Raw genomic sequence first — 25,884 nt, forward strand, 5'->3', positions numbered from 1 at the left:
CTTCATATAATCTCGGCATTCTAGAGGCAGACTCTGGGTTACAAACAAAGCAGACATTGCCTCAACCCCTACTCCCCACAACCAGAAGGACTGCGCATGTTTTCTTTGATAGCGTTCTTTTCCAAGTCTGAAAGTTTGTGTTTTAAATAATTACTGTATTTTTACCAGAACACTTGAGAGTACTGTTCTTATATATCCTCAACAACCACAGTGGTTATTTTCTATACTTTCCATACTGATGAGTAAAAACATGTTTTATTTTGATTTATTTGATGACCAGTCACGTTTTAGAAACAGATTTATTGAGCTGTGCATGGTGACATAATTCTGACACCTGAGAAGTGGAGGACTAGGCCAGACGAGGCTACAGGAGAGCCTGTCTCAAAATAACAACAAAACTAACTAACCAGCTTTTAATAAGATGTCATTCATATAATAATCTTTCTCGTAAAGTTCTCAGCTCAGTGGCTTTGGGTAACTACAATCTTAGTCAATTTTGAACATTTTCATCACCCCAAAAGGAAACCTTGTACCATTAGCAGCTACTCTTCCAACTCTCCAGAATCCTGAGCTTTAGCCAGTCTCAGATTTATCTTCCATTCCTATTCATTCCTGGACATTAAACAGAAATGGGATCATCCAGTGTGTAATGGTTGTATCCCCACCCCCGGCCCCACTCTCCCTTTCCTGGCTTCTTTCCCCCAGTAAACGGTTTAAAGTTTTTATTATAGTGTTACTTCTTTTTTTCCCTCATTCATTTAATTCATTCACTCACTCATTCGCTTTATATCTCAATATCAACTCCCTCTTCTCCTGCCAGTCCCCCTCACACAGCTCCTCCCCCCATTCCCCTGCCCTTTCTCCCCCAAAAAGGGGGACAACCACCCCCCAATATCACCCTTGCACATCAAAGTCGCATGTGTCATTTCTTAATGGTTACAAAAATATTCTAATTTGAGTAGAACACATTTTTATTCTTCCCTTGATGGACACAGGTTGTTTGTGTTTCTGGTTGTTATATGTAATACTGATGTGAACTCCTTTTTTAAAAAAATATGAATGTGTCCTTTTAATCGTCTTGGCTATGTGCCCAGGAGTGCAGAGTGATGTCCTGGCTTATGCTGAGGAACTGCCAAACAATTTTCTCAGCAACTTCAGTTTTTTCCAGTGGTGTGTGTCCAGGTCCTCCACATTCTCCTCTACTGGGCCACTGCTGTTGTTTAGCACCCACCTCTTGTCGGTTCTAAAGTGATACTCTGTAACTTTGATCTTCCTCCCACACCCCCATTTTTGAGATATGGTCTCTTAGCCCTGACTGTCCTGAAACTCACTATGTAGACAAGGATGGCCTCAAACTCACAGAAATCTGCCTACCTACCTCCTGAGGGCTTTAAAGATGTGTACCACCATGCTTGGTTTGATTGACACTTTTGTAATAGTGATGCTTAGTATCTATATTGGTCATATAATATATTTTTTTTTTCAGATCCTCTGCACATTTTTTTTTTTTCTATTCTTTTTTTTTCGAGCTGGGATCGAACCCAGGGCCTTGCGCTTGCAGGGCAAGCGCTCTACCACTGAGCCAAATCCCCAACCCCTCCTCTGCACATTTTAAAGATTGTCTTTTATTAATGGACTTTAAGAGTTTTGTTTTTTTTTTTTCCCCCTTAATGTTTTTGGTCCCAGCTGAGACCTAAGATTTACAACTAATTTTTCCCCATTCCTTTCCAATTCCACTGGAATTCTATGTAGACCAAGTTGGCCTCCAACTCAGATCTGCCTGCCTCCGCCTCCTGAATGATGGGATAAAGGCATGCATCACCACTCCTAGTTCCCTTTTATTTTTTTAAATAAAAAGTTAAAAATCTGTTTGAGTGTTTTACCTGCATGTATATATGTATATCTCATGTGTGCTTGGACCTTCTGGAATTGGAGTTATAGACAGTTATGAGCAATCTTGTGGGTATTAGGACTCAAATCCCTGTCCTCTGAAAGAACAGTCAGTGCTATTATCTGTTGAGCCATATCTCTAGCTCTCCCCTCCCTTCTGTTTTTAACTTTTTTCAAAAATTTTCTAAGCTATTGCAAATATTATATAATGTGCCATTCTTTAAAAATTTTGTGTGTGTGTCTGCACACATGCACACAGTGTGGATATGTGGCAGGTATGTTCATACTATTTCAAGTGTGGAGGTCAGAAGACAACTTTTGGGAGTTGGTTCTCTCTTCCCGCCACTGAGCCATCTTGCCAGTCTTTGTGCTTTAAAGGGAAGGTCTTGTCTAAGTCCCTTCCCTCTATTGATTTCTTAGTGACTTCCTGGGTATTAAGGACTCTGAAGGATACTTTTGACAGATTCTAGGGGGCCACCTGCAGCCCTCTGTTGCTTGTTAAATGCCAGCCTAGGAGAAGCAATTAGATCTGTCCCTCAGTTTGTGGGAACTTTGTAAAAATTGGACCAGCCAGAGCTAGGTAGATGGCTCAGTTAGTAAGTGCCTAATGAGTATTTGAGTTTAGATCTGAAGGACCTAGATTTTTTAAATCCCTATTTAGCCCACTGCTGCTGGATCAGATAGGAGCTCACTAACCAGGTAATTTACCTGAAACCACAGCTTCAGGTTTGGCAAAAAATTCTCTCATTAAATAAGGTGCAAAACATTCCTTGTCAACTTGGCCTTCATACACATATGTGGACACATACACACTTGATATTTTTTAAGTTTTTCTCTCCCAATTGTGTATACATACTTACTTTTAAAAAAATTAAATTGAGGCTGGAGAGATGGCTCATGGGGTAAGAGCACTTGTTGCTCTTGCAGAGAATGCAGATTTGATTCCTAGTACCCATACAGTAGTTCACAATCATTCCTAATTCCAGGTCCAGGGGAGCTCATGCATCCATCTGACCTTGGGTGCCAAGCGTGAGTACAAAAAACAAAACAAACCAAAAAAAAAAAAAAAAAAAACCCATAGACATAGATGCCAGCAAAACACTCACATGTAAAATGAATAAATCAGATTAATCTTTTTATATTTGTTATGTTTGTGTGTGTGGAGATCGAGTCAGCTTGTATGTTCCTCCCACCAAATGGGCACTTGGGGGTCTAGCTAGTCATTAGCCTTGGCAGCAAGTGCCTTGAGAGCCCCAATGTTTCTTATATTAAAATAAAATAGAAAAGATAAATCAATATTAGTGACTCAAATTGGGATTATCAAAATATCTAAGGTTCAGAAACCCTTGATGTATATAGACATTATAGTTTTTCTTCTTGGTAATCTCTATGCATGTGTGACGAGTATTGCTGATTTGTAAAGAGCAAGACCCCACAGGCTCCTGTCCATTTGCCTTGTGGTCAAGAGTTATGCTCACCACATTTGTTCAGACAGATGGGAACAGTCCAACTCGGTTTCTGTAGTTCTGTAGTTTTAGTAGACTGCCAAAAGACAAAACACTTCTTTCTTAAGAAACCATACTTTAAAAACCATACTTGAGGGGTTGGGGATTTGTGCCTAGGAAGCGCAAGGCCCTGAGTTAGGTCCCCAGCTCCGAAAAAAAAAAAAAAAAAAAAAAAAAAAAAAAAAAAACCATACTTGATTGTTGTGTTTTCTAACAGTAGTGACCACAGTGAAATGAAACTGCACATGTTGTCCTCTGAGTGTGTGCCACAGTGAAATGTAAAGGACGCAGGGTGGTGCAGAGACCCTTCAAACAAAGGTGCTCTGATCCTCTGCTGGGAGCCGCACTTCTTCAAGGCAATCTTTGTTAGGTTGAACCACACAAAGCTGCCAGCATTTCGCTCTTTGGAACCTAAATAAGCAGCAGTATGCTTTGGGTCAGCTGACACACGCTTTCACTGATGAGAGCTTACGGCAGACACCGCACGGAGGGGTAGATTGAGTTTGTGTTGCAGTGCAGAGCTGGTGCTGTTTCTGGTTGGTGTTACTTGGATGATAATTGTATTCAGATGAAAGCGAGTCAGCTTTGCATCTGAGTTAGGTTGATTTTTGTTTGGATCTTCTCAAGGTTCTGATAGATTAAAGGAAACTATACCAATTCTTTTGGTCATGTTGTTCATGAGCTTTCCTAATAATTAGAGTGAATCAAAACTCTAAAAACTTAATAAGATATTTTTGTTACTTTGTTTTATTTTAGTCCCAGTTGCAAACATCAGTGGGAATTGTACCCACACAAGGAATTGCAACCGGCCCCACAGCAGACCCTGAGAAACGCAAACTGATACAGCAGCAGCTGGTTCTACTGCTTCATGCCCACAAATGTCAGCGACGAGAGCAAGCGAATGGAGAGGTTCGGGCCTGTTCTCTCCCACACTGTCGAACCATGAAAAATGTTTTGAATCACATGACACATTGTCAGGCTGGGAAAGCCTGCCAAGGTAAGTGCCCTTTCTGAACTAGTGGCTGTGGTTAGGGTGGACTTTGCTTTTATTATTTTTCAGCAGCTTTGGTGATTGGAATCCTACACTGCCTAGATCCTGGCCTCCTTTTGGTGTGACCTAGAATACGTTGTCCCCACAGTCCCTACATGTGGCACTCAACTGTCCCTGAAAATCTTACCTGCTGAGAAGGCAGGTGATTTGGTGTCCTGATACTCGGAACTGCTCTGCATGAGGCTGTACCCTGGGTTTGTTCTTTTTCTCCTTCCTTTCATGAAGGACTTCTCTGTTACTTCTTGAGGACTCCTTGTTAATGTCTATATTGTGGTTGTTTAGGGCAGTAATACACACAGGCAAGCATACACCTTTTCCCATACCCCCAGCATCTGTCTTGTGGTTGTTTCCTGGATTTAGACTATCAGTTGGCCCACTGCCTTGCTCCTCTGCCCTCTGTCTTAAGGTTGCTCTGATGGCATCCAAGTCATACCTAGGGAGGGAGAAAATTAGGTACATGCATCGTGTGCTCTCCTTTTTAAAAATTGTATTTATTTTACTGTATGCCTCATTTTCACTGAAGGGAGTATTTCCTGTTAACAGCCATGCTTTCTTGTAATCTTTATTCTCTTCTCTTCTTTCTTGTGTTCATAAACCTTGGGTAAAATATCTCCCTGCTCTCCCCTCTGTCCATGGTGCTTTTGTGAATCCCTTGAATAACCCTGATCATGATGGAAACACAGAATGTGGGAAGGTTAGACTTTAGAATATGAAGATGGGAAATATTCAGGGTCAGTTACTCTCTCAAATACTTTACAAAGTAACCCAAGTTCCTTTTAGAGTCTCCACAGACTTCTTATTGGCTTCTCTATCTGTATTTCTTCATTGTAGTTCTTAGCTAGTTTCATCCTTAACTATAATTTAATGTTTTTATTTTTAATGGTGACATTGTAGAACTCTATTCTGCCTTTCATTGTAGAAGCTCAGTATTTCAGAGGTTGATGGCTTTTATTCTATTTTGTGGGCGGAACCTTATTCACCCATCATTCATAACATTGCTTCTGTGGGAATTTTTTGGCTGGAATTGCTGACAGTCAACTTACAAACTTTTTGGACAGCCTGTTTGTAAGTTACGGACTGCTTGTACTGTATTATGGTTACACTTGTTACCATTTTTTTTAATGGAATCTGGCATTATAATTTAGGTGTAATTGAAAGTGTGACGATTTGGATAGAAAAATAACATCTCGTTGTTTTTCTGGTCATAGTTGCCCATTGTGCATCTTCACGACAAATCATCTCTCATTGGAAGAACTGCACACGACATGACTGTCCTGTTTGCCTCCCTTTGAAAAATGCCAGTGACAAGCGAAACCAACAAAGTAAGTGAGCACGGGGGCAGAGAAGCTTGGAGATGAGAATAGAAACTGTTCTTAAGAGAATGCTGAGAGTAGAGAGCTAGTGGGTAAGGGTCACCAGCACAACATGCTGGGTGAGGTAGAGCCACGGTGACCTAGTGCAGCTAAGCTCAGCGGGTAGATGGGCTTTCAGTGAACTTTGCAAATAGCTGGGCTTTCATTTCCCTTCACCAGCTCACATACATGCTCTTGAGCGAGGGTAAAACAGCAAGGTCATTTCCATCAAATGGCTGGCAGGAAGATTCGGTATTTTTCTGACAAGTACCTAGTATGAGGATTTGAATGTCAGGTTACCCACAAGGACAGTAACATCATGGGGGCAGTAGAGGGACAGACACCTTTTTTGTGAATAACCTGTTGGTTATATCAGTATAAGAGACTGGTAAACTTTTGCGTAAGCAGTTTCTACACCTGCCAGTATATCAATTTATTAAGCTTTAGACTGGGACACTCAGCCTCAGGATTGACACATCCTGGTCATCTTCATTGTTCTGTTGTCTTCTGAGTCATCTGTGTAATCCTTGACATGACCTGTTCTGTACTGGTGGCTCTTTACTGCATGTGGCCCCTGGATCCCTGCTGTTTTAGGCGGCAGAGCATTAGGAAGGATATGGACACCTCTTTGCAGTTTTAAGACCTTTGCTGTTATTTCAGAGGCTAAAATGTAGTCTTTGGATATGTCCCTCACTCACACTTGTAGAGAGTGCCCTTGGGTAGGCGTGCTCTAATGGAGGCATGACTTTCCTTAGTGACCTTTCAGGGTGGCACAGTCTTTCCATCTTCACCATCTTACTTCTCCCAGTGTTCTCTGTGTTCTTCACTTAGAACATCTTCTTGAACATCTTCACAGGTTCCTGTTCTGCCTGGTGAACATGTGCTGCTTTCTTCCTGGCAAATCACTCTAATCTAAGAGTTCTATGGAATGGAGTGCCATTGCTGGCTATTTGACCTCTATGAATCCAACTTTTCTTCTGTGAGCTGACTCACACTGTATAGAATGCTCCATTGGGAAAAACAGGGTGTTGGGGCTTGATATCTTCTTCCTTACAGATGGACCACAATTAAGTTTCATTGAAAACTTAGTTTCTTGAATCAGTTAAATTACTCTTTATATGTATGTGTGTTGGGGGAGGAGGGTGGGCTTGTGTGTGTGAGTAAAGTTAGTTGCTCATTTGCTGCATCAGGCCAGAGGTCAGAAAACAACTTTAGGTATTAGTTCTTGCCTTTGACTTTGTTTCGAGGCTAGGTCTTTGTATGTGTAATGTATAAGCTGGGTAGCCTGTGAGTGTCCAGGCTTCTTCTATCTCCACCTGGTATTTGAACTAGGATTCCATGCATGTTACCATGGATGGTTTTTACATGGACTGTGGGAATTTGAACTCGAGTCCTTTAGCTACTGAGCCATCTTCGTAACTCTTGAATTTTTAATAGAAAATTTTTTTTCTGGGCATTTCTTATATAAAATAAAGTTCTGGGACACTGGGTCTTATTAAGTCCATGAATAAGGTGTTAGGGTTTCATTTTTTACTTTTAATTTTGGTGTGTGACTCGAGGGATCTTTTTCTCTTAAGATGTACATACTGTTATGAAAATTGTAAACCTTTGTGATTTTTCTTTTTAAGAAATACTTATGTGGTTTTTGTTCAAGGTGATGAGAAAAAAGAAACATGGTTTGTCTTTCTTAATGTCCTTATGACTGCTTAAGTATGAAAATTGATTCTAAGCACTCTTCTCAAGTGGTAAACCACAGTGTTTCTACTAGTCATAACGTGAGGTGTTAGCGGGGTGGGGTGAGGGTTAGGGGAGTGGAGTGTTGATGTAAAGTCACAGGGAGTTGAGATGAGCTCTGTATAACAACTTTTAATAATAAAAAAAAAAACCCAGAAGTTAAAAAATGTTAAATGCTCTTTTTTAAAATTTTAATTAGTGTGTGTATCTATAAGTGATTTTGCTAGAGGTCATCTCGTGTCTTGTTCTGATCACCCTCTACTTCATTTTTTAAAAATTTGAAATGGTCTCTCATTGAACCTGGATCTCATAGCTTTGGCTAGATTGATGAGCCATTGATGAGCCAGTGATCCCCTGGTATCTGTCTGCCTGTCTTTGCCTTCTCAGTACCAGGGTTGTGAACACATCGCTACCACAACCATTCTTTTTTATGTGAGTATTTTATGTGAGACTTGAATTCAGCTCCTCGTGGTTGTGCTACAAGCACTTTGCCTACTAAGCCATCTCTCCAGCCTAAATGCTTATGGTTTATAATCCTAGACTAGGAACCAGAGAGAAAAGTGAATCCAACCTTTCAGTGGTTCAGGTTGAATTCTAGAGACTGAAGTATATATCTTAAAAATTAGTGTGGTTGGGCATTCTAGTACTCCGGAAGCTGAGTCAGGAGGATTATGAATTCTAGGCTATCTTAGAGTATATATTGCTAGACCATGTTCCTTCAAAAAACCAAAGCAAAACAACAAAAACCCCACTATTATTGTTGAGTTAATTTGCATTTGCTTGATATTAATTCAATGAATTATGAGCTTCAGTTTCATGCTTAATTTTTAATTTAGGGAGAGTGGCTTTTCTGGGATTTGGGGGTGTTGCTGCTATGTCATATTTTTTAAAAGTAGTAATGGCCTCTCTCAAAGGATTCAGAATTTTGTATAGACCTGATGGTTTGAAATGAGAATATGCCTAGAGAATATGCTTTCATAGAGAAGAGTGGTACTCATAGAACCCAGGATCAACAACAAAGTACAATGGTACACACAGCCTGCCTAGGAATAAAGCTGACTGGGTGTGGTGGATTAAATAAGAATGGCCCTCCGTAGGCTCTTGAATTTTTAAGCTCAGTAGTGCAGGAACAACACTCTGTGATAGAATTAGGTGTGGCCTTGGAGGAAATGCATCATTGGGGTATGCTTGGAGGTTTCAAAAGCCAGGCCCAGTCGCTCTCCTCCAGCTCTCTGGGGGTCCAGATGTAGAACTGTAATCTACATCTGCTTATGTGCCACCATGCTTTCTGCCATGATAATGGAGTAAACCTCCTAAACTAAACAGGCCTTCTGTTAATTGTCTTCCTTTATAATAGTTGTGGTCGTGGTGTCTCTTCCCAGCATTAGAACCCTGACTAAGACACTAGGCTTAGAGATAAGTGTGCTGAGGCTCACTCTGTGGAGCTACCAACAGATGTATCAAAGCTCTACATTTCCTACAGATACTGACCAGTGCCCTCTCCTTGGTAGGTACATTTTCCACTCTCAAACTTCTGTGTTTTCTACCGAAAGAATCTTGGGCACTAATATGATATTGCTTGAAATGAAACTTATATTGTTATTTGGGGGTCTGTTTGATCTTTCTCTGTTATTAACTGTAACAATGAGTTACCCATTCAATCAAAGAAACAGTTGTTCAGTTATTATTGCTTTTCCATCATCAGTCTTGTTCTGGTGTCTGACTTCTAGTAGATTCTGTGTAACATGTGCTTGAGTCCTCATATTGGAACCCATGAGTCTCTTGATACTCAGAGTTGACATCCTGACATGGGGAAATCTGGGCCTCAACTAGGTTTTTTGTACTAGAACCTGTATTTTTAACAAATTTACAGCATTTGGTGTGTACATTAAAATCTGGGCTGTAGTTTCTTGGGGGTGACTACAACTCCCAGGTTCATGTCAGAGCTGTAGGGAAGGATAGAGGTATTCACTGAGGAAGACCCTGGCTCCTCTACCTGAACGCCACAGGGATTTAGACCTGTGTTTCATGGACAGCCCCAGGCCCAGCCCCAGACTTGAGCTGAAGCACAGGACATTCTCCAGTGACTGATATCCGTCTGCTAGCTTGTTACTCCAGGGCCTCATTGCCTTGGCCCTGACTTTGTGGAGTGGTTCTTTATCCCATTTCTGGGCACGTTTTGGATTGCTTAAAATACCTTTTAACATTATTTATAGTGTTATATTGAGTTAAAATCAACCTCAAAATCTACTTTCATACTGGGCTCCAGCTGATCAGGCTCTTGGATGTACTTGGAAGCTGTGGTCTCCAGATGCCTCTGACATACCAGTAGAGACTGGGATTGGGAGATAGGCCTGGATAGCTGTACAGAGGAGAGCAGGGCCTCTTCCTTGATCAGAACAGTGGCTTCTTGACCTCTTGTGTCTTGGCTTTTGAGGAAAGCCACCTTTGAGAACTTGGGCACTCCAGACTTTCTGTTTGTTACTGTGCCCAGCATTGTTCACAGGGAAGAGAATGTGAGGTGGTACCTTCTACTCATCAGATAGGTACAGATCTGAGTGGACCCAACAGTGTCCTCTTACGTAGCAGTCTGTGAATGAATGAGCAACTGCATAGCTCGCATTTGGAGTTGTCTTCCACCACTTGACAAGAGTTTGAAATTTGTTTCAGTTTTTGTTGAATTTTCAAATTGAGCACAATTTTACTGGAAATGATTAGAGCCTGACGTTGACTGGTTAATTGAATGTTTTAAATTAGCAACATATACTTCCCAGGGGAAAGACTGTTCTGTCCCATTCAGAAATTGATAGGTGAGTCTTGTACAGAACCCATAATGAACGTGGCCTTTTGTTTCCTGAGCTATGAGTTCTTACATTAACTACAAAAGGAGTAGTGAGGCAGAAAAGGAAGGAACTGAGTGTATATTAGAAAGAGCAAACAGATGCCAGAAACCATGGCTCTTGCCTGTAGTCTCAATATTTAGGAGCAAAATGATTGTCATGGGCTCGAGGCCACCTTGGGCTACATAGTGAGCTTTCAGGCCAGCCATAGCTATACAGTGAAACTCAGTCAACCCCACTCCCAAACAAACAGACCAAAACAACAACCAAAAAACTCCTCAAAGATGTGTGCTGGTTCAATATGCCACCTGATAAACTAGATAGTGTATAGGAACTCCTCAGGGTATAATATGACATCCAAGGGACTGGTGACATGTGTATCACATTAAACTTCTCAGAAGAGAAATACCAAGTAGATAGTCTTCATTAACATGTTCAGGTGATGAATGCAGAAGGCTCTTTGTCAAGAATGCTAGTAGGTGAGCATTGCTATCTTCAAGGTTCTGTTTATTCTTGTTCATCCTCAAGGTGTTTGGGGTGGACAAGGGACAGATAGCTATAGATCTCCTACAATACATCCTGTAAACTCTGACACTGAACCTTCCCAGCTAGAGCAGCCTTGTATGACGAGTAGGTGAAGAGTAGGCTGAGTCATATGGAGTCCCAATCTGCAGCGATGTACAGGATGAGATGAACAGGTTTTTCTCTGATCCATGTCTCAAGTTGTGGTTCGAGATGTTTTGGATGATTATTAGATCACTCTTGTTTTTCCCTGCAGGTCTGAGCTCAAAGAATAAATGCATAGATTATATGCTAGCCATTTCTGGGAGCCTAGTGTGAGCATTGGGAGTATAAATGCCTGAAGATAAACAGGCCAGTGGGTGCTGTGGGAATTTAGAGATGGTTATGGAATATTGGTGGCTACTTACGTGACTGCTATCAGTCCATCCCCCCACTGTAAAGTCTTGTAATCCTAGATGTTAATGCTGTTCATACAGGGGCATTATTTGGAGCGCCTGTTGAATCAATCGTGTTTCGGTTTCAGATCTCTTTGTAGTTTCTTCTTGCTTCTGGATTGTTAAATTGTCAAGTTCCTAAATTTCTACATGTTTTATGCTAGGTATATTTTGTTTCAAAACGAAAATAATATTTACATTTAGGAAACATGTTTTTAACATAAACAGAGTGAGCATGTCAGCAGCACCCATCAGAAAGTCTGGTGAATGAGACTGTTTACTGGGTTTAGGAATGATGTTCATCCTGTGGCGGGCACTTTATCTAAATAGATGACATTTCAGGATGTGTAGATGAAAAAGGATAGTTGGACACCGTCATTAAAGCACAGCCATTGCGTTCTCACCCAGAGAGGGAGGGAGGGCCACGGACACTTTGGTTCGTCAGATCCCTGGGCTCACTTATAGTGCTTATCCTTCCTTACGCTGAGGTGGCTGAGGTGGCAGGTAAACCGCCCTGGCCTGGGATTCAACACTTGAGTAGCATCGTGAGAAGATGGGGGGAGGGGGAGTAAGGAAGGGAGAGAGAATGAGAGTAAATATCTTGGAGGTGAGTGAGACCTGTGATTTTTGTCATACAAGGGAATACCAGATAATTATTTTCTTCTATGTCACTTTTTTTTTTTTTTTTTGAAAAATAACCATGATAATGGGTTGCAAGCTTATAATAGTTTCAGGTGCGACCTTGATATTGTATGCTTGATTATTTCATCTACATTCTTGTCGAGGTGTACATTGGAAATTTCATTTTATTTAGAATGACGAGTTGTTATAATTAAGTGTATCTAATGAGTGTTAATGAATTTGAGATTTGACTATCCTTATTAGAAAAGTTAATAGTATGGAATGGGTAATTACCACAGTTTTTTCCACATCTGTTTAATTACGTTAATCTGATAAGCATTTCAGTTCTATATTATTGCATAGATGTTGGTTGTAAGTATATTTATCACTAACTAAAAGAAAGGGTTTGTGACTGTTTCTTATGTCAAAGTCATAAAATGTCAATTTTATAAGCTTAATACATAAAGCATGTCTTTGTGATTTTACTTCCAACATGACTTTAAACTTTGTTCAAGTTTAAAAGTAAGGACCTCTTAAAAAAAAACAAAAACAAAAACAAAAAACGGAATACTGTGACAGAAAACCTTTGCCATACAGAAAACTCATCAAAGGGATGGATTGTACGAGTAAATGGATTGGTTGAACTTGAAATGATCAGAGAAGTTTGGGATGAGGGTTTTTTTTTTGTTTGTTTGTTTGTTTTTGTTTTTGTTTTTGTTTTTTCCCCTTCTAATTCCTGGGGTTAGACAGCCAGGTGGGACAGCTGCTCTGTGTGCTTCTTGTGGCTTCCGGTCAGCTACCTGAGGCACATCTACGTCACCTGTACTGAGGTGACACCTAAACTAAAGCTCATTTGGAATCCTCAAGTCTCGTTTCATCTGTTAATTTTGGGCAGATCTGTCAGTAAGTCAAATATAATGTAGTCTAGCCTGGTGCTCTCCTGGAAAAAAAATTCCACAAGAGGTTTTTTTAAAGAAAGATTTGTTGCTAATGCTGTCATTATACAAGTGAGTTTGGAGAAAGGCCATTTTATAATTTAGACGATCACCTCATAGATCTGTTGATTAAGAAGTGTCCAACCAGGTTTCACCTTTCCTATTTCTCTCAGGTTACAGAAGTAAGTACTAATGATAGGGGCACTCCCCTTGCAAGAGTGAGAGCTAGTTGTTGACTTTGTCATACATTTGATGCTCCTCGTAACTGACTTCTTAGGTATCTCTAGATTTTAATAAATACTATTTTTTTTTTGCTACATGATTTCTTGTCAATTTTTTGTTTTGTTGCTTTTAGACATAAAGGGTGGATTTGCTTTAGATTTTTGTTCTCTAACTACTGCTAGACAGAATTGCTGGATTCCATATGCTGCTTTCTCTAGATTTAGGGTCTGATCCTTGCAGGGCTTATTTGCCTCATATTATTTACAGTTTATGTGAGCCTCTCCCCTTTACTTACTGTTTTTGCTTATCTGTTTGTTGTTCCAGCCATCCTGGGATCTCCAGCTAGTGGAATTCAAAACACAATTGGTTCTGTTGGTGCAGGGCAACAGAATGCCACTTCTTTAAGTAACCCAAACCCCATAGACCCCAGTTCCATGCAGCGGGCCTATGCTGCTCTAGGACTCCCCTACATGAACCAGCCTCAGACGCAGCTGCAGCCTCAGGTTCCTGGCCAGCAACCAGCACAACCTCCAGCCCACCAGCAGATGAGGACTCTGAATGCTCTAGGTAAGTGAAGGGGCACACACGAACTAACTTCCTCTAAAGTTAGAAAAAGATGACGGTGCTTACTGAAACCCACAGCTGTTTCCAGTTTGTTCTGAATTCAGATCCATTGCTTCGGATCTACAGCCTTCCAGAGAAAACTTGAGGTGTAAATTTACAGAGAAGATAGTACATGGTTGTAAAAAGAACGTTTTCAAGTAAGGTAGTGATTTTTATTTAATAAGGACTTGGTAGGGTCCTGCCATGTCTTTTTGATTCTGGTCCTCTCATTTTTGGAAGTGATCATTTAGAATCATACTGGTTAGACACTCAGCAGTTACTGTCACCGGCATCTGGGTAAATCAGTACTTCCTCTGGTCGCTGTAGCCCATCTTTTGCCAGCTTTAAACATTTGTTAATAATCACAATTTTTGTCACTTCCTACTGTAGTTCCTTAACATTTTTCATCTCAGACTTTCACAGGGTGAGCAGTGCTATCAGTGAAGTTGTGACTGGTAGCACTAGCTTTGTAGATTCAAAAGTGAGTCATTAAAAATTGACCAGTTAAGATGAGGGATTTAGCTCAGTGGTAGAGCGCTTACGCAATGCAAGGTCCTGGGTTCGGTCCCCAGCTCCGAAAAAAAGAAAAAAAAAAAAAGATTAGGGACGTGGGTCAGTGGTAGAGCATTTGTTTAGTGTGCATGAAGCTCCAAGTTTGATATCCAGCAGTGCAGACAGAAATAAAAAGAGGCAGAGATGGTCCAATTAAAATCATCCCTGTATTACTTTCTAGAAAAAGATGTAAATTATTAATAATGTCACAAATCTACTCCCCTCCTGTTTGGTATAGCTTTAGAATTATATTAATCTCTGAGTTTGCATTTTTTTAAAAATACTTATTTTTCTCCTAAACTTAACTTTTATAAGTTTACTCTTACATACACACAGGTATGTGCCAGGAAGGTCAGTGTAGTTGTTCGACGCTAGTGAAACAGGAAAGCTGAAGATCTCAGATGAGCAGAGCTCGTTTTCTCGGTAGCCTGAGTACTGTTAGGACACTGTGCAGCCTCCAGGGCACATTCCCTTCAGGCTGTAGAGTAAGAGTGGGCAGGAGCTGACGGTGAAACTTGTTTATATTAGTCATCACTAATAAAAAGTACAGCTTGGGGTTGGGGATTTAGCTCAGTGGTAGAGCGCTTGCCTAGGAAGCATAAGGCCCTCAGGTTGGGTCCCCAGCTCAAAAAAAAGAACCAAAAAAAAAAAAAAAAAAAAAAAAAAAAGTACTGCTTCCAGAGCCTCTGCCCCACTGTATTCTGCTATTCTTTATACAAGTTGTTTATATACTCACTTTTTTTAATCTATTATGAGAACTTGAGTTGTTTATAGTGTAAGCTTGATTTCATTTTTCTTTGTCTTTAAAGGAAACAACCCAATGAGTATTCCAGCAGGAGGAATAACAACAGATCAGCAGCCGCCAAACTTGATTTCAGAATCAGCTCTTCCAACTTCTTTGGGGGCTACCAAGTAAGACCAAAGTTTTAGGTAACTCCTCTCTGAAGCCTGGTCCTCTTGACAGTGGAGCTATCTCTTCAGCCCCTCCTTTTAAAATGATAAATGTAAAACAGCCAATGAAACAGTTTGAATTATGGTGGATATACATTACTTGCTTCCCTTAAACTTTTCAAGTAACATATGGTTGAAGAAGGTAGAGTACATTTGATTCACTTGAGTAGCTGGTTGAAGTATTCTTTATTTCCTCTTTAGTCCGCTGATGAATGATGGCTCCAACTCTGGTAGCATTGGAAGCCTCAGCACGATACCCACAGCAGCACCTCCTTCCAGCACTGGTGTTCGAAAAGGCTGGCATGAACATGTGACTCAGGACCTGCGGAGCCATCTAGTGCATAAACTGTATGTAACCCTCATGAAGCACATTCACATTTTGTGGCTGAGGGCATTGTTGAATCTCTGTGGGTCTGTAGATGTTTGATTTTGTTTTTTATCTGCATGTTGAACCCCAGTTTATAGCTCAGAGCTATACAGGGTCCATGCTTGCTTCAGAAAGCCATCCCCACTGCTAAGAGATGTAGGAATACTGACTATCTTAGACTCTGGTCCCCATTGTGTAGTGGATCAGAGAGCATAGAGACGTGACCTGTAGCCCAACCTTTTTGCTTTCAAGCTCAACCATGTTTAATGACTTGAAACTTGTTATAGAGCTCCCTAAAACTGGGGAAATTTTGATCTGGTAAGTACAGATGTTATAACAATTTTTTTATGTACAGAAAGTTAATGTCTCCATGCTATCTGTCCTGAGTTGAAATGAAGTTAATCAACTATAGATTCTTCTTACTTTGTTTTTATAATGCATAGTTTCAAAATAGCAATTTGGAATTATACTATTTTTTTTAATGGCTTAGCACATACATGTGTTTGGTATGTAGATATTGGGTATGTAGATGCAAGGTTAGTATTGTTTCCCATGTTCATGAACAGTAAGATTTGGGCCCCTACAGGTAGCTGGCCATTCCTGGTTTTATTGTTTAGTTCTCTTGTGACCAGCTTGAGAGCAGGTTGATAGAATACATTGTCCTTTCAGCGTTCAAGCCATCTTCCCGACTCCTGACCCGGCAGCTCTGAAAGATCGCCGCATGGAGAACCTGGTTGCCTATGCTAAGAAAGTGGAGGGAGACATGTATGAGTCTGCTAATAGCAGGGTATGTTGCTAAACAGCTGTTGAACCTATACTATACATGGGAAAGGGTATTGTCTAGTTAGTTATCCAGCATGAGGAGAATCTGTGTAGACTAGGAGACTCCTAACTTGAGTACCCTGAACAGAGACATGTCCAATAAGAGTGAGACATGTCCATGTCCTGGATGCCTCTCTTGTCAAGCACAAGTCTTATAGTATAGCAGTACAGACAGTCTGTGAAAGCAGCATGTGTCCTTGACATCTTTTTTCACAGAGCGTATTCTTTAGGATTCCTGTATTATTGTTAGTGTCAGCGACTGCCAAAGGAAAAGTTCAGTTGTGCAAAAGCACCTTCAGATTGTTATGTCCAGTAAAGTCACTAGTTCAAAAAAGTGAGAATTAAAGGACATGCTGATGTATCACTGGGAGTCAGTGGGGCAGGGGGAATGGGTTGGTTTCTCAGATGTGTCACACCTCTTTGTCAGTGCACTTAAACAGTGCTCAGTGGTATACAGTACCTGCTTACTACACCATGGCCCTGAGTTTGGCTCCCAGCAGCAAAATGTGAATAAGTGAGTTCATTAGTCAGAACATACAAAATAAATTACTGGTTCTCAGATTTTTCAGTACCTTAATATTAAATATTATTGTCTTTTAGGATGAATACTATCATTTATTAGCAGAGAAAATCTACAAAATACAAAAAGAACTAGAAGAAAAACGGAGGTCACGTTTACATAAGCAAGGCATCCTGGGTAACCAGCCAGCATTACCAGCTCCTGGGGCTCAGCCCCCTGTGATCCCACCAACCCAGTCTGTGAGACCTCCAAGTAAGGACTGCATTTCTCTCTTTCAGACCTTAGCCTGTTTGCTTAGTGTTCTTTTAGTCTTTGAGGTATCTTTCTATGAATATGGGGTTATGTTCTCCAAAAACCTGCACTTTGAAAGTTCTTTGTATGCCAGTGGCCTTTGGGGACATTGGCCTTATAGGAAGGCAGCTTTTGTGATTGTTTCTTTGTTTGTTTTTTGGTGTCCCCCTGCCAAGTTTTACAAGACAGGATCCTGTCTTGTAATCCTCACCCAAGACAGGATTATTACTCTGTGTCGCCCTGGCTGTTCTGGAATTCACTCTATAGATCAGGCTAACTTTAAAGTCAGAGATCTTCTGCCCCTTCCCTTCCCCTCTCCCCCTTGCTCCCTTCCCCCCAAATACTTGGATTAAAGGTATCACTACTGCCCAGCATGGGGGAGATCTCTTAAAAGGGTGTGCTGGCAAGTGCTTTTTGAACGTGTGTGTGTGTGTGTGTGTGTGTGTGTGTGTGTGTGTGTGTGTGTGTGTGTCTGTGTCTGTCTGTCTATCTGTCTGTCTGACTCTGTGCATTTATTTTTAATTAATTTCATTTTCCCTCCTTATAGATGGGCCCCTGTCTTTGCCAGTGAATCGCGTGCAGGTTTCTCAAGGTATTTATTTATCGTTGGCCATATTTTAGCTAACATTCAGCAGCATCAAATGTGTCTTCCCCCACCACCCCCTCACCCTGCTCCCCTTTTCCCTTTTGTATTCTTTCTGTTCCTCTTTCTGATGAGATTGTAATCCACCAAATAATGTTAGTCTCTTGTGTTTAAAAGTTTGGAAATTATAGGAGAGTTTTCTAAAGAGGTCAGAAATAGGATTTTGTATTGACACACAAACCCACCGCCAAAACAGCAGTGAGATTAAAATAAACATATTCTAGGAAAGAAAAGAGTTTTCTCGAATACTCAGCTGGGGAGTCTGTGAGCCAGTCTGTGGCAGGCATTGGGGTGGGAGTGGGGAGACTGAGAAGATACAGTGCTGCTCCAACCCTTCAAAATGGAAGCTGCTGAGTGGGTCTAACTGCAGGAGGCTGTGTGCAGAGAGCTCTGTGCCTTCCTGGGGTAGTGATAGCTGTCTAACCAGAGAAGGCTCAACTCAAGATTCTCTGGTTATTTGAGCTTCAGGGCATTTCAGCTCTTGACATACTGAGACCTGAACAACAGGTGAAATAAAATGGGAGCATTGCCCAAATGGTAAAGGAAGTTGTTGCCATCTACAGGTGAGTTTGAGAGAGAACGGTACATGATTTAAAGTTGTGACAGTGTTACTGCATACTGAGACAGCCCTGGATAAGCTGGCCAAGAACTTGTTTGAATGGATTGCATTTGAGGAGGGGTGAAGTTAATGGTTTAAAACTGAGCCATAGCAGTGTGGTGAATATTGTTGGGGACAAGGGCATTGCTAACTTAGGGTCTGACAAGGTGACTAGTAAGCTTCAGGTGACATGTTTTCTGGGTCATACTTACCAGCATTTTTGCTGAGAATATCAGTACCTGTGAATGTGATTACTTTTCATGTTATTTCTTAGTATCTGCACAAAATTGGTACGGAGGGGAGACGTTTACATTCATTGTACACTCCCTAGAAAGTCTTGTAGGAATTTGGCCATTTGCAGATGGTGGTTATGGATAGTTGCTGAAAGTGTAAGAAGTTCCTTTTTGGTCATAGCAACGGTAAGGCAAGCTTTTCAGACACTTCAAAGATTCTGTTAGATTGTAGTGTTGGGCAGAATATCATCCTGAACTGAGATTTTATTTAGAACCCACAACTTGCATAGTTTCTATACAAAGTTCATAAGAACTAGCCCCTGCGATCTGAAGATACTTCTTAGCTAAGCCTTTGGCATTGGTGTGGTATTTCTGCAAACTGTTAAGTCTAAGGGTAGCCCTTAGGCACTATTTACTAAAGATACTTGTAAAATTGAGAAGGTGTTTTGAGTCTTAGCACAGATTCTAACTGTAGTATCACCTTAGCCAAGGAGCTTGGAAGCCTGGAACAATGTGAAGCAGTTGCTGCTAGGGTCTTTAGGGTGTGCTCAGATAGACGGGGCAGGCTTAGTGCTGTACAAAGCTTCCTTGTCTGTATGTTGCTTCTGTGTTCTATGCACATTAGTTCTAGTTAGTTCTAACCTACGGTAGTGTTCTCATCCTACTGTCTCCCCCAGCCCTCCCACCTACTGCTCCTGTCAAATATGGAATGGCTACTGTAGTCTGCTCTGATTCCCTTGTGGGTTCCTCTCTATTGTCTATTAACCATAAGTTCTGTCTTAAGAGTTTATTTGATGAGTTCGTTTCTTTTCTTGTGAATGCTTTTGTTAATGAAATATTATAACCCTTTATAGGAATGAATTCATTTAACCCAATGTCCCTGGGGAACGTCCAGTTGCCACAGGCACCCATGGGACCTCGCGCAGCCTCCCCCATGAACCACTCTGTCCAGATGAACAGCATGGCCTCAGTTCCGGGTGTAAGTGCTTCTCTCAGTCTTGCTCAGTAGAATGTTCTCTGAGGAGGGAATCTTCCATTGTTAACCTTTGAATTTTAGGGTACTTACTCATTTGAATTTGAGCTTTGTTTTATTTCCTTCATTATTCTTAAAACAAAAAAGCAAACAAAACTGTTGGTATAATGAGGACTATTTGAATGCTAATTATTTTTTATTAGAATAATAATTCTGTAGGTATTTGCTGTGGAGTGGACAGGTAGCCAATGACTTATATTGTTAGTGTCTGTTCACTTTATCCTACCCTCCTGAAATAGTCTTCAACTAATTAAAGGCATGGTTGAGTTCAAAATCACAGCATGCTATTGGTTGCCGTTCTGAGGACAGTTCAGCATTGGCTTCCTCGAGGCTGCTCGAGGAGTTGTAGAAAGTACCTGGGGACTGGGCAGTCCTTGGCAAGTGGTGGTCTTTAAAACCAAAGTCTACTATATTTGTAAGGCTTTGGATCTCCACAGCACTGCGCTATCTCTTGAAGACTCCAGCCTAACACTTCTATTCTTGTCTTATAGATGGCCATTTCTCCTTCCCGGATGCCTCAGCCTCCCAATATGATGGGCACCCATGCCAACAACATTATGGCCCAGGCACCTACTCAGAACCAGTTTCTGCCACAGAACCAGTTTCCATCATCCAGTGGGGCAATGAGTGTGAACAGTGTAGGCATGGGGCAGCCAGCAACCCAGGCAGGTGTTTCACAGGTACATTCAGTGTGGGAGCCTGGTCAACTAGTATTTATGTAGCCTCAGCCTCTGTTGACGTGTTCCTGTCTTATTTTATGGGAACTAGAATTCTAGAGTATATATCTCCATTTCCCATTTTGCCCCATAATTTTTAATTCTCAATCCTTCTAGGTGAATTTCACACAAAAGTAAAATGGGTTGTGGTTGTGGGGTTTTTGTTTGGTTGGTTGGTCTTTTGTTTGTTTGTTCATTTGTTTTATTTTCTTTATATTTTTTATCTTTGGATTTTGGTTGCTGTTTGTGTGTTTTAGAAATTTAAGATTAACATAGCATCCTGAGAAGTACTAGAACTTGAAGGGGTGGATCCTCTTTTAGTGACTTGGTTTCTTGGATTTCACTGTGTGTGTGTGTGTGCGTGCGTGCGTGCGTGCGTGCGTGCGTGCGTGCGTGCGTGCGTGTGCGTGTGCGTGCCTGCCTGCCTGCCTGCCTGCCTGCCTGCCTGCCTGTCTGTCTGTCTGTCTGTCTATGTGTGTTGGGGGTCAAGGCTAGCAGACTCATTGGAGTAGCACTCTTCTCCTGAGCATGCCTCAGTTATTTAGTTACAGCCGACTTTCCCACCCATTTTACTGCTTTCTCCCGCTTTGGTTAACTGTAGTGTATCAAATGTCAGCTGCATACAAAGTAGGCTAAATCTTTTCTCAAAATAAAAAAAAAATTGTGTCCTTTTAAGAATTTAGCTAATGCTGAATGAGTTGTTGAATATGTTAGGCTTGCTCAGTAATGATTAATTTTCTCTATCTCATTTCTTCAGAACAGAGATCAGGAAACCAACTTTCTTCCCTTTCCAGAGTCTCTCCATGTTATGTAGCCCAGGCTACACTCTTTGTATCTTAGCCATATGCCACAATGACCAGAAGTAAACCTTTTCTGTTCAACAGCTGGTCTCAGGGCCATAGTCCTAGTCTTAACTGTTTAGCTCTGCTCTCAAAGTGCATAAGTAGTTACACACACCATGTAACTTGTAATCTGGTTGTTGTTGTCATCCTGTAGAACTGGACCAAAGTCCCTAGGCCAAACTTGTCTCTGGAATGGTAATTTTGATTCTCTCTCTCTCTCTTTTTTTTTTTAAAGTCAGGGGTCTCCCCAGTGTTCTAGTATCTCAACTTATTTAAAAAAAAAAAAAACAAAAAACAAAGCCCTTTTTCTGTTGTCTAAGTAGATGTGACAAAACATGAAGTCAGTAAACTAAGTAAATGTGTCTAAGCCATGAATATTGTAATCAGATATTGACGTTATAACAAATCAGAGTATAGAAGCATTTTAGTGCTTATTATTACATGGTGCGGTGCATGCTATAAATGGTTAGTCTGAAGTTTTGCAAATGTACTATCCTCATGAAACTACCAGAACTAATTAAGAAACTAGAATTGCATTTTTCTCATTTTTTTTCGTAAGTCCCTTATGGTTTCAATTGGGTAAAGTAAGTTTTACATATTCTTATTATTTCTTTTAGGGCCAGGTGCCTGGAGGTGCACTTCCTAACCCTCTGAACATGCTGGCGCCCCAGACCAGCCAGCTTCCTTGCCCACCAGTGACACAGTCACCTTTGCACCCGACTCCACCTCCTGCTTCCACAGCTGCTGGCATGCCCTCTCTCCAGCATCCGACACCACCAGGGATGACCCCTCCCCAGCCAGCAGCTCCCACTCAGCCATCCACTCCTGTGTCATCTGGGCAGACTCCTACCCCAACTCCTGGCTCAGTGCCCAGTGCTGCCCAAACACAGAGCACCCCAACAGTGCAGGCAGCAGCACAGGCTCAGGTGACCCCACAGCCTCAAACTCCAGTGCAGCCACCGTCTGTGGCCACTCCTCAGTCATCACAGCAGCAACCAACGCCTGTGCATACTCAGCCTCCTGGCACACCGGTGAGCCTCTTCGTCATTATCAAGCCAAACTCATACAGGGCACCTTACCATAAGAATGTTGTGTCGGGCACTTGTGCACAAGCAGGCATATCTAGCTAGAAAAGTAAGATGCCATCTTTTTAAAAAAGGACTATTCTGTCTGTTGGGATGCTATGGCAAATTGCTCTGGTGTGTGTGTGTGTGTGTGTGTGTGTGTGTGGGGAGAGAGAGAGAGAGAGAGAGAGAGAGAGAGAGAGAGAGAGAGAGAGAGAGAGAGAGAGAGTGTGTGTCTGTGTGTGTGTGTGTTGCAGTAAACTGAATTGTTCTCTATTGTCCCTAAAGGTATGGCTTACAATTTGCCTTGGTTAAAGTGGTTTATAGAAATCAGTAGTCCTTGGTATGTCACACATGGACAGAGCTATTGAACTGTATGCACTACCATTATTTTACCTGTTTTCTGTTCTAGAGTAATACCGTCCAGGTTTGACTGCTTTTGTGCTTTTGTGGGTTTAGTAGACATGCTATGCTCCAAACTATAAAGGTCTTGGCTAATCAACCTTGTTTGAGAATACATGCCTTTTTTTATTCATAATGAAACAACAGATCCCCTCCTCCCGGGTTTGTATTAATTCTTAGATATTTAAACTATTTGTCGAATGACAAAATTAATCATGCAACAGTTGGAAAGATGACATTACTGTTGGTTTCTCCATAAGGGCGTGTGCTTACTCTTACCTCTTACCAGAGCTTTATCTTTCTTTATTAGTTTCTGTAGTGCTTCATAGGGTAAAGCCTGTAATGGAGTGGGGTGTTTGCTTACTCCACTGCCATCACTGTCCTGTGAGAAATGCTTCAGATAGGCCATTATTAGTCCCCAACCTCCCTGTAAATACTTAAGGGTTTGCCTTTCTCCATAAGTAGGAATGTTAGTGAAGAAAATAATGGTAAAATAATCCAGTCAGAAAGCAGAGAGAATATAACTTAGAAAAGTGCTTCTGCCCTTTAGTGGTCATACTAAGTACTTAGGTTGTAAGGAGAAATCCTAAACAGAAGACTGAGCTTGGATGTACAAGAGTTGGAGGAACATTTGTGTTATCTGCTTTACAGAGGCGAATGATTTTGATTTCTTTGCAGCTTTCTCAGGCAGCAGCCAGCATTGATAATAGAGTCCCTACTCCCTCCTCTGTGACCAGTGCTGAAACCAGTTCCCAGCAGCCAGGACCTGATGTGCCCATGCTGGAAATGAAGACAGAGGTGCAGACAGATGATGCTGAACCTGATCCTGCTGAATCCAAGGGGGAACCCCGCTCTGAGGTAGATGCTCCCTCCCTCAGCCTTAGTGCATGGCTGTGTGTGGCAGCTTACCGTATGTCCTCAGGACCTAGGATGGTGTTTGCATATTCATTTTAAATGTTCCAGTTTTCCACAAATCTTTCTGTCAGTGTTCTCCATTCAGTTTTAGTTCTGCAGACGGGGTAGTAGATTGGTTTACTGACTTAGAGCAGAAGTTGAAAATCCTCAGTAGGCCAAGAGCCAAACCTAGCCTGGGAATGTGTTTCTGTTTGGTCTGTTCAGTATTTTAAAAATCAGGAAGTTGTAAATAGAACTTTAGATAATCTAATTTTTCTCGAAAGATGAGCAGCTTTGTCACTAGTACCCTTATACTCCTTTATGGCAGCCAGTGTCATACCTGATGTGAGTGCATGTGATAGTGACATGGGCTTCCCATTTAGTCCAAGTCTCATGCTAACATTCTTTGTCTCAGAGCATAGGGCCTTGATCCTTATTTTGATTTTCCAAGGCACTCTTAGTCTCAAACTAGATGTATCAATATTTTATTGAACATGTAAATGTACTTTTATGTTGAAAGGAACTTTAATTAGAATTATGATTGTACCAGTGCTGTATAAAGTAACTAAGTAGACATCAGATATTTTGTTCCTTTTCCTAGTGGGGAACAAAAAAGAACTAGGGAATGTTCCAGATACTTCTGACTAAGGGAGCACTCAGCAAGCCTTTGTGAGGCAGAAAACTTAGAGTAAAGCTGAACTGGGTTACAAGAGTCCAAAAGTCACCTGTCTTCTATGGCTCTGTCTTTCTCAAGATGATGGAAGAGGATTTACAAGGTTCTTCCCAAGTAAAAGAAGAAACAGATACAACAGAGCAGAAGTCAGAACCAATGGAAGTAGAAGAAAAGAAACCCGAAGTAAAAGTGGAAGCTAAAGAGGAAGAAGAGAACAGTGCTAACGGCACAGCCTCACAGTCAACATCCCCTTCCCAGCCACGCAAAAAAAGTAGGTCACATTTTCTGTATAGACCATGCTGTGCTTCCATACCAAAGATTGAAAGCTGAGACAGGAAAATAATTACAAATTCTGTTTCATGTTCCTTGTCTTTCATATTCTAAGCTTTACCTCTGAGAATGGAGACAGCAGAACTGGAGAGATTGCTGGGCAAAATGAGGCCCCAAGTTTGAGCATTCATGTAAAAGGCTGTGTGTGTCAGTACACAGGCATCTCTAACCCCAGCACTGTAGGAGGCTGAGACAGGAAGCTATGGCCTGCTTGCCACCAGTCTAACTCCGGATTCAGTAAGAGTCTTCCTATTGGAATAAGGCAGGATACCAGTTGTGCACTAGCACCCATGAATGCATGCAAGGTACACTTGCACACACTCAAGTACCACAGACAGTCTTGATCCTGCTGAATCCAAGGGGAAACCTTGGTCTGGGGAAGATGCTCCCACACATACACAGAGAGGGAAAATTGACAAACCGTCTAGGGAATAGCCTTGAGTTATATTCTGAGGTGAGATGTCGCTGACTAGAGAGGCAGAGTTGAAATGCTTCTGGATCTTTGAGCAGGCTAAGCAGTGTAGGTTCTGCAGAGCCAGGAAAAAGAGTTGGTGAAGGATTCAGGAAGGAAATGAGCAAAGAATCACTGTCAGTAGTGTGTGTGGAGGCCAGAAAGGAGCTGTGACTCGGCATGAGGTGGAATGTGAAGCTACAGGTGTATGCAGTTAGCTCAGGAAAGGTAGGGATTGCGTGTATTCCAGTTAAGATGTGTCCACAGCAGAAGTCAGGAGGGCGCTGGAAGAGCGTCAAGTGACCTTTGCTTACCAGGACTTTGGAAGTTGAGCACTACGGGTGACAGACACATTTTGGAGAGAGCAGAGGATATTGGTAGCTGAGGCAGTAAAGCCCCACAGTAAGGAAAGGCACTTCCTTCCTTTCCAGTTGATGGGGCCACAGAGTGTTCGAGTGTGGATGATCTTGTCCTTATCTCATAGGCTAATGAGACGGAGCAATGGGATGATCTTATCCTTTCAAGAAGTAAACCTGAGAAAATATTTAATTCATTTAAATTAATAAGTCTGTCAGTGGTACCATTTATCCCACCCCCACCTGAAGAATAGAATCAGTGCTCTACCTAGCCTCATTTGTTCAAAAAATTGTCTTTTCCAAGCAAAAATTGTCCCAAAATGTGACTTTATTTTGTAATCTTTCAATGCTTCAAAGAGAGTTAGGCAACTGAATTAGACTCTTACCTAAGAACTGCTCTACATTCTGCTGTGTGATAATATTGTTTGAACTGTGAG

General features: G+C 41.4%; 1 protein-coding gene across 3 annotated transcripts in view; it reads left to right on the forward strand.

Moving 5' to 3' along the window:
* Positions 1 to 25,884, forward strand: part of Crebbp (CREB binding protein) — a 123,072-nt gene that overhangs the window by 67,490 nt on the left and 29,698 nt on the right. The window contains exons 4-16 of one of the 3 annotated variants that reach the window (XM_032913295.1): positions 4,152 to 4,392; positions 5,655 to 5,768; positions 13,431 to 13,673; positions 15,071 to 15,173; positions 15,414 to 15,560; positions 16,249 to 16,366; positions 17,002 to 17,173; positions 17,760 to 17,804; positions 19,541 to 19,665; positions 20,211 to 20,399; positions 21,895 to 22,308; positions 23,422 to 23,601; positions 24,392 to 24,581. In XM_032913295.1, coding sequence (XP_032769186.1) covers positions 4,152 to 4,392; positions 5,655 to 5,768; positions 13,431 to 13,673; positions 15,071 to 15,173; positions 15,414 to 15,560; positions 16,249 to 16,366; positions 17,002 to 17,173; positions 17,760 to 17,804; positions 19,541 to 19,665; positions 20,211 to 20,399; positions 21,895 to 22,308; positions 23,422 to 23,601; positions 24,392 to 24,581 — 2,281 coding nt within the window. The remainder of the gene's footprint in view (positions 1 to 4,151; positions 4,393 to 5,654; positions 5,769 to 13,430; positions 13,674 to 15,070; positions 15,174 to 15,413; positions 15,561 to 16,248; positions 16,367 to 17,001; positions 17,174 to 17,759; positions 17,805 to 19,540; positions 19,666 to 20,210; positions 20,400 to 21,894; positions 22,309 to 23,421; positions 23,602 to 24,391; positions 24,582 to 25,884) is intronic. The other 2 variants (XM_032913297.1, XM_032913298.1) reach the window with 2 other exon arrangements.

Source organism: Rattus rattus, chromosome 9 (assembly GCF_011064425.1).
Source record: "Rattus rattus isolate New Zealand chromosome 9, Rrattus_CSIRO_v1, whole genome shotgun sequence".
NCBI lineage: Eukaryota > Metazoa > Chordata > Mammalia > Rodentia > Muridae > Rattus > Rattus rattus.